This window comes from Spermophilus citellus, assembly GCF_964194105.1.
Source record: "Spermophilus citellus genome assembly, chromosome: 1".
NCBI lineage: Eukaryota > Metazoa > Chordata > Mammalia > Rodentia > Sciuridae > Spermophilus > Spermophilus citellus.
Window position 1 is genome coordinate 15116484 of NC_138182.1, and position 14508 is coordinate 15130991.

At 35.0% G+C, this 14508-nt stretch overlaps 1 protein-coding gene across 4 annotated transcripts in view; it reads left to right on the plus strand.

Moving 5' to 3' along the window:
• UGGT2 (UDP-glucose glycoprotein glucosyltransferase 2) overlaps nt 1-14508 on the plus strand; it is a 175938-nt gene that overhangs the window by 119653 nt on the left and 41777 nt on the right. For all 4 annotated transcript variants that reach the window (XM_081289839.1, XM_081289841.1, XM_081289838.1 and 1 more), the window contains 2 exons: nt 1723-1909; nt 6538-6696. In XM_081289839.1, coding sequence (XP_081145965.1) covers nt 1723-1909; nt 6538-6696 — 346 coding nt within the window. The remainder of the gene's footprint in view (nt 1-1722; nt 1910-6537; nt 6697-14508) is intronic.

The window sequence follows — 14508 nt, forward strand, 5'->3', positions numbered from 1 at the left end:
GCAGCCTTCCTGGGTTGCAGGGGAGGAGTGCTATATCTGTCCCCTTTATTAAGGTGAATATTCACTCCCTGTTTTTATTCCACGGTTCCCTGTTTGCTCTTTTTTTTTTTTTTTTTTTTTTTTTTTTTTTTTTTTTTTTTTTTGAGAGAGAGGGGGAGAGAGGAAGAGAGAATATTTTTTAATATTTATTTTTCAGTTTTCGGTGGACACAACATCTTTATTTTATGTGGTGCTGAGGATCGAACCCAGCGCCCCGCGCATGCTAGGCGAGTGCGTTACCACCTGAGCCACATCTCCAGCCCCCCTGTTTGCTCTTGATCCTTGTTGTATCACATACTCACTCTGTTCTGTATCTTTAAACCTATTAACCTTTTTCTTTAGTCCTTAAAATTATTCAATTTTATAAAATTTGCTCCCTTAATTTCTTCACCTATACAGATCAGCTTTTCTATCTCCGCTCCATGTTCCTCTCTTTTTTCCTCTTTCTCATCTAAGCCTCTTCAAAGAATAGTTATATTCTCTGTTCTTCTGTCATTAACATACTTCCACTGCATTTCGGCTTTGAACTACTTCTTTGCCACTGCAATTGTTTTTACTGAATCACACACACACAAAAAATAATGTTTGCAGCATGCGTGGGATACTTCTTCCTTGGCATTTCTGCTGCATTTGACAAATGTACTGAGTACTTGTTTTGTATCATTTATTTCACGACTGTACTCTTTCCTGTGTCTCCACTTAATCTCTCTTTGTTTTAAATATGGGCCTACTTCTGTGACATGGCTTCCAATGATCACCATCACCTGGATTCACGCTGTATTGATTCTGGAGTGAGGGCTAGACTGATTCTTCTGAATATAGCAAAAATGATAGCGTGTTTCTTGTGTACTTTGTAAGACTGTGACTTGTGTCTTGCTAGTGTGCTCATGGTGTGTCTCTCTCTCTCTCTCTCTCTCTCTCTCTCTCTCTCTCTCTCTCTCTCTCTCTCTCTCTCTGGCTCTTCTTGCGTGTTTCTCTGTGAAGCATTGTGAAGATGTCCTTGTAATAAGAACCTGTGAGCAGTCTCCAGCCAACCACAAGCAAGAAATGCAACCCTCCTCCTTGCAGCACAACAGGGACAAAGCCTAGTAGTAGTACATCCTTGCTCCAACAGCATAGCTGACACTCTTGATTGCAGTCTTTAGCTATTCTTTACCTGTAACTAATTCTTAATTGTATGTGATAATGATGCTAAAATACAATGAAACTGCAGCTATGTCTAAAAGCTGTACTAAACACCTGCATTTAACTCAGTCCTGTTTGTTTTTAATTCAACTTTTAAATTGGTACCAAAACTACTTCTTGAATTTTACTTGTTTCTTGGGTATAATTTCTCTTCATATTATTAGGAGTGCTAAGAATTAATAGCCAAAAAAATAGACCATGGTCAAATGTGAAGAAGGACCAGTGAGCCAATTAGATTATAAATTGCATTAGTCAATATATCTTAAAGAGACTCAAATCATGTTCATTAAGAGAAAACAAGATTATATATTATACTGTATTAGTCCTATAAATAATAGTACTGAAAGTAGTTGTCTACTCTTTATAAATATTAATATACAGGGCATATTTAACCTTTTTGATTTAAGACTTTGATTTTGTTAAGTCATTTTTAATTTTAAAATATTTTAGAATAATAATTTCAATTTTGGTCACAGTAATTTTATGTTTTATTAACAGCTTTTACCGTTTTGTCCTGGAACCAGAACTGATGTCAGGTGCTAATGGTAGCCCTCTTGGACCAGTGGCAAAATTCCTGGACATCCCTGAATCACCTCTTCTGACCCTCAACATGATTACTCCAGAAAGCTGGTTGGTTGAAACAGTACATAGCAACTGTGACCTTGACAATATTCACCTTAAAGATGTAAGTTATTAATGAAAAGTCATCTAAAGAGAGAGGAATAGAATGAGTTCTCAGTAGTATTACAGTTGTGGCAAGTGAAGTATTATACTACACAGATGCTCACCAGCATGTTCTTTGTGATTCTAGCTCTTATTCTTTAACGTCTCTTAACTTCCAAATTCAGCCTCTCTCATTTTCCAGGTTCCTAGGTGCCTTCACCTTTTTAATTGTCTCATATACCACTAGCACACAAAGACTATGCTAAGATGAATGCATAGCAACGTAAGAGGACACTGTGAATTACCTGTTTTTGTCTTCAAGTTTAGTTTTTAACTTCAAGAAGGATTCTCATTCAAAACTTTTTGTTACGCATGGTTCACAGCCACAGAAAGCAGTCCTTTCTAGATTAGGGTAAAAAGCAGGAAACAAAATTTATTGCAGGCTGGCTACACCTGCTTCCCATCTGTTTTAGTCAGCTTTGTGTTGCTATGACCAAAAGACCTGACAGGAAGGAAGATGAAAAGTTAATTTGGGGCTCACAGTCTCAGAGGTTTCAGTTCATGCATGGCTGACTTTATTCCTCGGGACCCAAGGCAAGATGGAACATTATGGCAGAAGGGTGTGGCAGAGGAAAGCAGCTGGGGACATAGCAACCAAAAAGCAGAGAGAGCTCCATTCTCCAAGGACAAAATATATACCCCAAAGGCACAGCCCCAAAGACCCACCTCCTCCAACAACACCCTGTCTGCCTACAGTTATCATCCAGTTAATCCCTATCAGGGGATTAATGCTGTGACTAGGTTAAGGCTCTCATAACCCAATCATTTCACTCTGAACTTCCTGCATTGTCTCACACATGAGCTTTTTGGGGACACCTTGATTCCAAACCATAGGTCACCTCCAACGTGACCTTAGTTTAATAAATATTGAAACTTTTCTTCCTCATCTGTTGTCACTCATATATAACATAAAAAGAATATTTTAAAATACACCAAATTATTCAAAACATTGAATTCAGAATGAGGGGATTCCAAAACCACAGAAAAACTTTTAGGACAGCTTAACTAATGTTGATACTCAGAAACTGAGGAGAAATGCTTCCTTCTCATTGTCTTCCCTCAGACCTGTTTCCAGGTGCTGTGATGATTTAGTTAAGATTGCTCATAATATATATTATGCTTCTCAGTTGTTACTTTCTGCCTTAAGCAAATTTCTTTTGATTTTTTTCATGAGTAGATTCTGTGGGATTCTAATGATTGTCCTGTAACATTCTCTCTAATACCCCTACTCTGATCCACTCAAAAAATAACCTAAAACTGAGTCATAGCCAGCATCTGAAATCAGTCCTTCAAATCTAGAAAGATTAGGAAAAATAATAAAATCTATGAGGAAAAGATCAGAAATGAACTTTGCAAGGAAAAAAAAGACAAAAAATATCTTTTTCTCCATGATCAGTCAGGTCTCTTATTTTTTAATATTTATTTTTTAGTTGTAGTTGGACACAATACCTTTATTTATTTTTATGTGGTGCTGAGGATCAAATCCCAGGCCTTGCACATGCTAGGCAAGTGTTCTACCACTGAGCCACAACCCCAGCCTGATCAGTCAGATCTCCTAATAGTCAGTTGGAATCTTTGTGAAGAGAGTGCAACAATATGTATTGGTAAAATAACTTCAGAGGCTAACCAAACGTTGGGGAGAAGTTTGAAGTTTGTAGCAGAGAAATAGTAAACTTAGAAAAGAAAGTGGAGCTTACTGGTGAGTCTCAGCAGCTGTGGAATAACAGAAGTTAGCTAAACACTTGTAGTGGCAAATCCCATGGTGTCATTTTAGAAGCTGTTCAATGAGTAGTGAGTGTCTTTAAAAGTTAAAAGAGTGAAATAAACCAAAATTCCCTGTATCTTCATAGTTTAGGTGAATATAAAGAAGGGAATTGGAAATTCTAGCATCCATAAAGGTTTACTGCCTCTTCAAGCTCTTCTTTTCTATACTTACATTTTTCTAGAATAACTGCAGATATTATTGTTGTCAAGTACATTCTGGCAAGAATGAGAATAACATGAGATTTGTCTTATGCACTAGCTTACACAAATATTCCATACAACATCCAGTTTCCAAATATTGCATAAGTGCCTGGAAAATAAATTGATCCAGAAAAATTCTCTTAGTAGGACTTCATTCATGTGATTGTAACTACAAAGACTTTATTGCACAACCAGTATCAATATCATAATTAAAGGAGAAGGAAGTGGTTACAGGAAAGCTAAAAGTGAACAGTCACACTTACTCACTTGAAAGACCTCTTTTAAGAAGGAATTCGTGACTAGAAAGCAATATGGAGATTCCTCAAAAAACTAGAAATGGAACCACTATTTGAACCAGTTATTGCACACCTTGGCAAATATCCAAAGAATTTAAAATCGGCGTACTACAATGACATAGCCACATCAATGTCTACAGCAGCACAATTCACAATAGCTAGCTATAGAGGGCAACTTATATCCCATCTCAAAAAGAGAAATAACGTATTTCTTATGGGGATTTAACTTGGCCCATCAACAGATGAATGGATAAAGAAATTGTGTTACATATACACAATGGAATATTACTCAACCACAAAGAAGAATGACTTTGACGTTCGTCAGTAAATGGATGGATCTGGAGACTCATGCTATGTGAAATAAGCCAATCCAAAAAAAAACAAAGGTTGAATGTTTTCACTGATATGTGGAAGCTAAAGCACAATAAAGGAGGGGAGGGGAAGAAGAGAAGTTCAATAATTAGATAAAGGAATAGGAAAGACAGTAGAATAAATCTAACATACTTTTCCTATGTACACATATGAAAATAAAGCCCACCATCATGCCCACCCACAAGAATGGAGCCCTAATTAGAATTATACAAGCATGGCATATATTTATCAAAATGGATTCTACTGTCATGTATAACTAAGAAGAACTAATAAAAATAATTACTATAATAGTCACTCTTGCTTAAATAAACATCGTAAGACCAAAAAAAAAAGGAATTGGTTATTTTGGTATTGTAGTTTGAATAAGTTAACAGAATTAACTCTTATGTAAACCTGTAGGAATGAGAAATTTTCATATTAATATAAATTGAAAAAGAATTAGTCAAACTGGTTAACTGATTCTTTATCTATAATGTGAGAGTTGAACTAGATTATCTCTACAATCTCTCTCTTAAATAACATTTTCTTATGCTAAGTCTTTCCCATGGAAATATTTCCATTCAAGCAAATTGCTATAAGGATTCTGGATACAGTTTAAGTATATGAAGTTTGTCAATAGAATAGTAATAATTAAAAACTTTTAAAATCTAAAGTTTTGAAACAAATATTGTTTTCAAAGAAGTTATTAAATCAGTAAAATTATGACAGGCTTAAATGTGATGCATAAATACTCTATTTCGGGAGATAATTCAAGGAAAAACATCTATACAACAGAGTATTTCTAAATATTCCATCCTAAATAGACTAAAAATAATGCAAAAACCTCATGTTAAAATAAAATCACACTAATAATATCATTTATTATTGTAACAATTCCCCAAATGTCAAAATTACCATTGATTTATTTTCATATTTGGTTATGTTTATATGAACTAGAGAAAAGCTTTATCCCTGAACTATTATAATATTTGTAATACAAAAAAAAATCTGGAAACAGTTGGAATGTACAGCCATATAAAAAGATGTTTGTGAAGGCTGAGCATGGTAGGTCACACCTGTAGTCTCAGGTCCTTGGGAGGTGGAGGGAAGAAAACTGCGTTCATGGCTATCCTGAGCAATATAGTAAGATCCTGTCTCAAAAATAAGATTTTTATGGAAGACAGGGACACATTCTGAGAAACCCATATTTAATGAAAATGCAAGTGGCACTTTCTTGGGAAATAAATTATGGAAAAAAGAAAAGTCAATGTGTTTATGCTTACACAAATATTTAGTCTGTAGGTGCTTTCTATTTTGTCACTGTTTTACTTTCAAAATTGAAAGATTAATCTTAACTTTTTTTTCATTAAAAGAAAACTGCCAGGTGTGTTGATATACACCTATCATTCGAGCTACCTGGGAGAGTGAGGCAGAATAATGGCAAATTCAAGGCCAGCGTGGGCAACTTATATCCCATCTCAAAAAGAGAGATAACCTGTTTCTTATGGGGATTTAACCTAGGTCAGACATCCTGGGTTCAGTCGCCAGTACTGAGGGAAAAAATTATAAGAAACCCAAAAGATGTTATATTGGCTTTTTGCCCAATTTGAAATGAGTGCCCCAGAGCAACAGCAAACTGATGATTTTTCTTTAAAGACTATCCCATCTAAATCTAATTTTAAAAGATCCTTTGACTACAAGTTATAGAATGCCACTCCATGCCCAGGATCTGTTCCACTTGGTGATATTGCTGCATATGTCATGAGATTGGGGAAATTCAATATACAAAAAAAAGTATTCATCATAAGTTTTTGTCTTGAAGAAATTGATTTAGCTAAGCAGTTTACTCATGTAGAAAATGCAAACTTAATTGACCTACTAAAATACATTGGCTAATATTAAAACAATCACATTATTAAATTATTAAGTTTGTATTAGGATTGCTAATACCAAAAACAATGATATGCTCCCTTCACAGATTGAGGGACCTGTTACAGCAGAATATGAACTGGAATATCTACTACTTGAAGGACATTGTTTTGATGCAACAACCGAACAACCTCCTCGGGGTCTGCAGTTTACACTAGGCACAAAAAATAAACCTGTTGTGGTTGATACAATAGTGATGGCCAATCTTGTAAGTATCCTAAATAGCTAAATTGATGATATTTAACTGAATTTTTTGGTGAAATTCTCCCAAGTATTCCTACTAGCAAGGTGAAACTAGGAGACTAAACCCAGGGCCTCACACGTGCTAGGTGAGCTTGAATACGATAATTAACTAAAAAGGAAAAAAATCATACTTTTAGAATAGGCTTTTTTTGTTGTTCTTTTTAGATATACATGATAGTAGACTGTATTTTGAAATACACGTGGAGTATAACTTATTAGGATTCCATTTTTGTGGTTGTATGTGATGTAAAGTTGCACTGATTGTATATTTATATATGTACATTGGAAAGTTATGTCTGATTCATTGTACTGTTTTTCCTATTCCCCAAATCTCCCTTCATTTCCCTTTGTTTGATCCAGTGAACTTCTATTCTTATCTCCTCCCCGAATACTGTGTGTCAGCATCCACATATCAAAACATTTGGCCTTTGTTTTTTTGGATTGACTTCATTTAGCATGATAATATCTGGTTCCATCAATTCACCAGCCAATGCCATAATTTCCGTTCTTCATGGATGAGTAATATTCCATTGTGTATACATACTGTATTTTCTTAATCCATTCATCTGTAGAAGGGCACCTTGATTGGTTCCATTGATTCTATTATGAGTTGAGCTACTGTAAACATTGATGTGGCTGTGTCACTGTAGTATGCTGATGTTAAATCCTTTGGGAATATACGGAGGAGTGGGATAACTGGGTCAAATGGTGGTTCTATCCAAGTTTTCTGAGGAATCTCCATGCTCCTTTCCATAGTGGTTCAACAAGTTTGCATTCCCAATAGTAACATATGAGTGAACCTTTTTCCTTATATCCTTTTCAACATTTATTGTTACCTCAATTTTTAATAATTGCCATTCTAATTGGAGTGAGATAAAATCTCACTATAGTTTTAATTTGCATTTCTCTAATTGCTAGAGATGTTGAATATTTTTTCATATATTTGTTGACCATTCTTATTTCTTCTGTGAAGTACCTGTTCAGTTCCTTTACCCATGTATCGTTGGGTTATTTCTTTTTGTGTGTGTGAAGTATCTTAAGTTCTTTGTGTGTCCTGGAGATTAATGATCTGAGGGACAGGTGGAAAAGGTTTTCTTTTCATGTTGTTCATTATTTTGTTTGCTGTGAAGAAGCTTTTTATTTTGATACTATTCCATCTATTGATTCTTGCATTTCCTTCTTGCACTTTAGTAGTTTTGTTGAAGAAGTTGGTTCCTAAGCTGACAAGATAGAGATTTGGGCCTACAATTTCTTCTAGTAGGCTCAGGGTTTCTGGTCTAATGCGTAGGTCCTTTATCCACTTGGAGTTGGTTTTTGTGCAGAGTGAGAGATAGGGGTTCAATTTCATTCTACTACATATGGATTTCTAGTTTTCCCAGCACCATTTGTTGAAGAGGCTCTCTTTTCTCCAATGTATATTTATGACGCCTTTGTCTAGTGTGAGATAACTATATGTATGTGGGTTCACCTGTCTTCTGTTTGGTTGCATTGGTCTTCATACCTGTTTTTGTGCCAAAACTATGCTGGTTTTGTTACTGTAGTCCTGTAGTATAATTTAATATCTGGAATTATGATGCCTCCTGCTTCACTTTTATTCCTAAGGATTGCTTTGGCTCTTCTGGGCCTCTTAGTTTTCCAAATGAAATTCATGAGTGTTTTTTCTATTCCTATGAAGAAAATCTTAGCATTTTAATAGGATTGCATTAAATTTGTATAGCACTTTTGGTAGTATGGCCATTTCACAATATTATTTCTATATCCAAGAACATGGGAGAACTTTTCATCTTCTGAGGTCTTCTTCAATTTCTTTCTTTAGTGTTCTGTAGTTTTCACTGTAGAGGTCTTTCACCTCTTTTGTTACATTGATTCCCAAGTTTTTCTTTTGTCTTGTTGAGGCTATTGTGAATGGGATAGTTTTCCTAATTTCTCTTTCAGCTGATTCATCATTGGTGTACAAAAATGCAGTTGTGTTAATTTTATATCCTGGTACACTGCTGAATTTGATGAGTTCTAGAAGCTTCTGGTGGAGTTTTTTGGGTCTTCTAAATATAGAATCATGCCATTGGCAAATATGGATACTTTGAGCTATTCTTTTTCTAATCTCATCCCTTTAATTTCTGTCTTTTGCCTAATTGCTCTGGCTAGTGTTTCAAGGACTATGTTGAATTGAAGTGGTGAAAAAGGGTATCACTGTCTTGTTCGATTTTTCTCCATTTACAATTATTTTGGCCCTAGGTTTAGCATATGTATATAACTTTCACAATGTTAAGGTATGTTCCTACTATTCCTAGTTTTTCTAGTGTTTTGAACATGAAGGAGTGCTTTATCTTTGTCAAATGCTTTTTCTGCATCTATTGAAATAATTATGTGATTCTTGTCTTTAAGTCTGTTGATGTGTTGAATTATGTTTATTGATATCTGTATGTCAAACCAAGTTTGCATCCCTGGGATGAACCCCACTAGATCATGGTGCACTATCTTTTTAATGTTTTTGTAATGTGGTTTGCCAGTATTAAGAATTTTTACATCTGTTTTCATCACGGATATTGGTCTGAAATTTCTTCCTTAATGTGTCTTTGATTTTGGCATCAAGGTGACACTAGCTTCATAGAATGAGTTTGAAAGGGTTCTCTACTTTTCTTTTTCATGGAAAATTTTGAGGAGTATTGGTGTAAGTTCTTCTTCGAAGGTTTCATAGAACTTGGCTGAGAATCTGTCTGGTCCTGAGCTTTTCTTTCTTGGTAGGCTTTTCATGGTAAGTTCAACTTCATTGCTTGAAATTGATCTGTCTAAATTTTCTATGTCCTCCTGATTCAATTTGGATAGATTGTACGTCTCTAGAATTTGTTGATGTCTTCATTATTTTCTATTTTGTTGGAGTATAGATTTTCAGTAGGATCCATCATGATTATTTTCATTGTGAATTTTAGTAATTTTGTATTTTTTTTCTTTTTGTAAGTGTGGTTTGTTGATTTTATTTTTTCAAAGAACCAACTTTTTTCATTAATTTTTGAATAGTTTTTGTTTCAATTTCTTTGATTCCAGCTGTGATTTTAATTATTTCCTGTCTTCTACTGCTTTTGTTGTTGATTTGGTCTTTTCTAAGGCTTTGAGATGTAATGTTAAGTTATTATTTGGTTACTTTCTATTTTTCTTTTTAATGAATGAGCTCAATACAATAAACTTTCCTCTTAGAACCACCTGCATAGTGTCTCAGAGATTTTGATATGTTGTATTGCTATTCTCATTTACCTCTCAGTGCTTTTTTTATTTCATCCCTGATTTCTTCAGCTAACCATTGGTCATTCAATAGCATATTATTTAGTCTCTAGGTGTTAGAGTAGCTTGTATTTTTTATTTTATCCTTGATTTCTAATTTCATTCCATTATGATCTGATAAATATAAGGTATTACCTTTTTTTTTATATTTGCTAAGAGTTGCATTGTGGCCTAAAATATGATATATTTTAGAGAAGAATCCGTGTGCTTCTGAGAAGAAAGTGTATTTGGTCATTGATGGATGAAATAGTCTGTATATGTCTACTAAATTTAAATTATTATGTGTTTTTTAGTTTATTTAGTTCTGTAGCTTTTTTATTTTGTTTTTGTTTGGAGGATCTTTCCAGTGATGAGAGAGGCATGGTAAAGTCACCCAGAATTATTTTGTTGCAGTCTAGTTGATTCTTGAAATTGAGAAGGGTTTGTTTGTATGTAGATGCTCCATTGTTTGGGACATAAATATTTATTACTACTATGTCTTTTTGATGTATAATTGCCTTAAGCAGTATGAAATGCCTTTTATCAATTTAATAAACTTTGGATTGAAGTCCACCTTATCTGATATGAGGATAGAAACCCCTCTTTGTGTACACACTCCATATGAAGGATGTTTCTTTCAACCTTTTACCTTCAGTCTGTGGATGTCTTTGTCTATGAGTTATAGCCTCTTAAAGATAGCACATTGTTGGTTCTTGTTTTTTAATCTAGTCTGCCAGTCTCTGTCTTTTGGTGGATGAGTTTAGGCTCTTACTTTCAGTGGTATTATTGAGAGATAATTTTTATTGTCTGTCTGCTTGAGTTATTTCTGATTTTTAATTTGAACTAATTTCTCCTTTGATTGACCATTCTTCCAGTTTAGTTTCTCCCTTTCTTGTTTTCATTTTTATTTTTCATTTCTTCATGAAATATTTTATTATGTTTTATGTTACAGGCATTGTAGTTGTAAATTCTTTTAACTTTCATTTATCGCGAAAGGTTTTTTTTTCATCATCAATTCTGAAGCTTAATTTTGCTGGGTATAGTATTCTTGTTTGGGATCTTTTTTTTTTTTTTTTTTCAGTGCTGGGTATATATTCCAAGACCTCCTATCTTTCAGGGTCTGAGAAATCAGCTCAGATCCAGATTTCTTTTCCTTTAAATGCAACCTGTCGTTTTTCTGAGGCAAACTTTAAAATTCTATCTGTGTGGTTAGACATTCTCATAATAATGTGCCTTGGTGTGGTTCTGTGTAATTTTGTATATTTGGGGTCCCGTATGCCTCTTGTATTTAATTTTCCATTTAATTCTTAAGGTTTGGGAAATTTTCAGATATAATTTCATTGAAAAGATTTTGTATTCCTTTGGTTTGTATCTCTGAAATTTCATCTTTTCTGATAAATCTTAAGTGTGGTATTTTCATGTCATGTCATATTTCTTGGAATTTCTATTCTTGGTCTCTTAACATCTTTTCTCTGTGATCAGCTTCATTTTCAAGATTATTTTTATCTTCATTGCCTGAAACTCTGTCTTAGGTGGTCTAATTTGCTGGTGATAACTTTCCAATGAATTTTTAAATTAGTTAATTGATTCTTTTATTTTAAAGATTTCCAACCTATTCTTCAGGATTCCTATCTTCTTATTTTTTTATATATTTTTTTAGTTGTAGTTGGACACAATACTTTTATTTGTTTTTATTTTTATGTGGTGCTGAAATCAAACCCAGCACCTTGCACATGTTAGGCAAGCACTCTACCGCTGAGCCACCTCTTCAATCCCCTATCTTCTTATTGAAGCAATCTTTCACTTCTTGAATTTACTCACTAATTTCATTTCTTACATTATCTTTTATCTCATTAATCAGTTTAACTGTGAACTTTCTGAATACTATCTCACATTTCCTCTGCTGTGATGTCTTTGGAATCTGTTGTTGAGGTATTCTGTGTTGTTTGGGACAATTTGTTCCTTTGCTTTTTCTGTTTGTCTACCCATCTATCTAGATGGATCTAAAGCTGTAGAGTTTCTACCTTATGAGTTTAGAGTGTCTATGTTACTAGTACCTCACAAATTTGGGAAGAGCCCAATGATAGCAACAATCTATGCAAACAATATATAGCAGTAGACCAGGTACTTAGTTCCTATTTTGATATCTACAGTGTTAATTGATACAATACGCATAAATAGTAGGATCAGCAATCCATCAATAAAAACAGTAAATAATCATGAATTAGATCTGGCATAAGATCAAACAATAGGTGTTAACTATGACTTCTACTGTATTAGTTATTGTGTGCCTTTGGTGGCAGGGGCAGACATTGTATACATCAATTAGTATTAAGAGGTGTTAAGCATAGAGTTGAGTATGAGGAAAGAAGAGAGGGTGGTAGAAAAGTGTTTGCACTTTCAAAGGGTGAATAGGGCAGATGCAGCAGTAACTTAGGATTTGTTATGAAAGAGGAAGGGAAATAAAAAGTAGAAGTAAGCAAAGTGGATCAAAGCCCTAGGAATTACACCATGCGTGTAATAGAAGAAAAAGGCCCAAATCTCCTCATGTCGGATTAGGCTCCAGCTTCCTATTGGAGTCTTATTAGACTCCTATAGCACAAGAATTAAAACCAAGAATCAATAAATGGGATGGATTCAAACTAAAAAGCTTCTTCTCAGCAAAAGAAACAATCGGTGAGGTGAACAGAGAGCCTACAGAATGGGAGCAAATCTTTACCACAAGCACATCAGATAGAGCACTAATCTTTAGGTTGTATAAAGCGCTCAAAAACCTTAACACCAAAAAAAAAACAAAAATAACCCAATCAATAAATGGGCCAAGGAAATGAATGGACACTTCTAAGAAGAAGATACATAATCAGTCAACAAACATGAAAAAATGTTCAACATCTCTAGCAATTAGAGAAATGCAAATCAAAACTACTCTTAAGATTTCATCTCAAGTCAGAATGGCAGCTATCAAGAAGACAACAATAAATGTTGGCAAGGATGAGGGGGAAAGGCACACTCATACATTGCTGGTGGGACTACAAATTGGTGCAGCCAGTATGGAAAGCAGTATGGAGATTCCTTGGAAAACTTGGATTGGAACCACCATTTGACCCAGCTATCCCACTCCTCAGTTTATACCCAAAGGACTTAAAAACAACTTACTACAGGGACACAGCCACATCAATGCTTATAGCAGCATAATTCATAGTAGCTAAATTGTGGAACCAATCTAGATGCCCTTTCGTAGATGAATGGATAGAGAAACAAAATGGAATATTACTCAGCATTAAAAGAGAATAAAATCATGACATTTGTAGATAAATAGATGGCGTTGGAGAATATAATGCTAGATAAAGTAAGCCAATCCCAAAAAACCAAGTGCCGAATATTTTTTTTTAATATGAGGATGCTGACTCATAATGGCGATGGGAATGGGGGAGCATGGGAGGAATGGAGGAACTTTACATAGGGCAGAGGGGGAAGAGGGCAAAGGGGTAGGAATGATGGTGGAATGAGTTAGACATCATTATCCTTAGTACATGTACGAAAACACGAATGGTGTGAAAATACTTTGTGTGCAATCAGAGACTTGAAAAATTGTGCTCTATATGTGTAATATGATACAAATTGCATTCTACCATCTTGTATAACAAATTAGAATAAATAATTTTTTTAAAAAGTAGAAGTAAGAATATAGAGGAGGAAAGAATGGAATTTGGCTATCAGCAATAGAAAAAAGTGAGGGAGACAAGGGAGATAGAGTAGTGGCAAAGACTTTACAAAATCAAAACATACTAATCAAAAACCCTGACCCTCAAAACAGCATGGGAAAATAACACCTTCAAAAAAAAGGCTAGAAAAGAAAAAAAGAAATATGTATAGATGTTCTTGAATCAATCAGTACACAAATAAAACAAAAACCAAATATAGAAATACAAATACAGAAAAACAAAAAGCAAAACAAAGCAAACCATAATCAAAAAAAAGTGAAAAATCTTGGTGAAAAGTTAAGAAATTAAGGAATTGTTTCTACTGTGAAGGATAAAATAGTCAGAATATGTGTTGACTATATTACCCATGGTTTTTTTTTTTTTCATCTTGATGTGTGAACTGAGCAAGGGAGAATGGACTGTGGGCTGCAAATCCTGTGTATTGTGTTGCTCACTGAACTGAAGGTTCAGGTTTAAGTCTTCCCAACTTCCCTTCTTGGAAGATTGCTGTGGGTTGGCTGGGCTGCAGACCAGGTGGCAGAGCCACTGGCTGAGGCAGGTGTACTTGGCAGTGAAGTAGCCTGTTGGGTAAGCTGGGCTAAGGCCTGGTGGAAAAGCAGTGGCTAGGCCAGGCAGTGTAGTGGTTTGTCAGGTGCCAAGATTGGCAGGCTGGGTGGTGAAGTGGGTGGCTGGGTCAGGTGGGTCTGGTTACAAAGTGATTGGCCAGCCAGGCTGGGCTGCAGCTGAATGGTGAACAAAGCATCTGGTTATGTCTGGCTGGCCTAGCTGGCCTGGGCCAGGAGGATTAGGGCTGG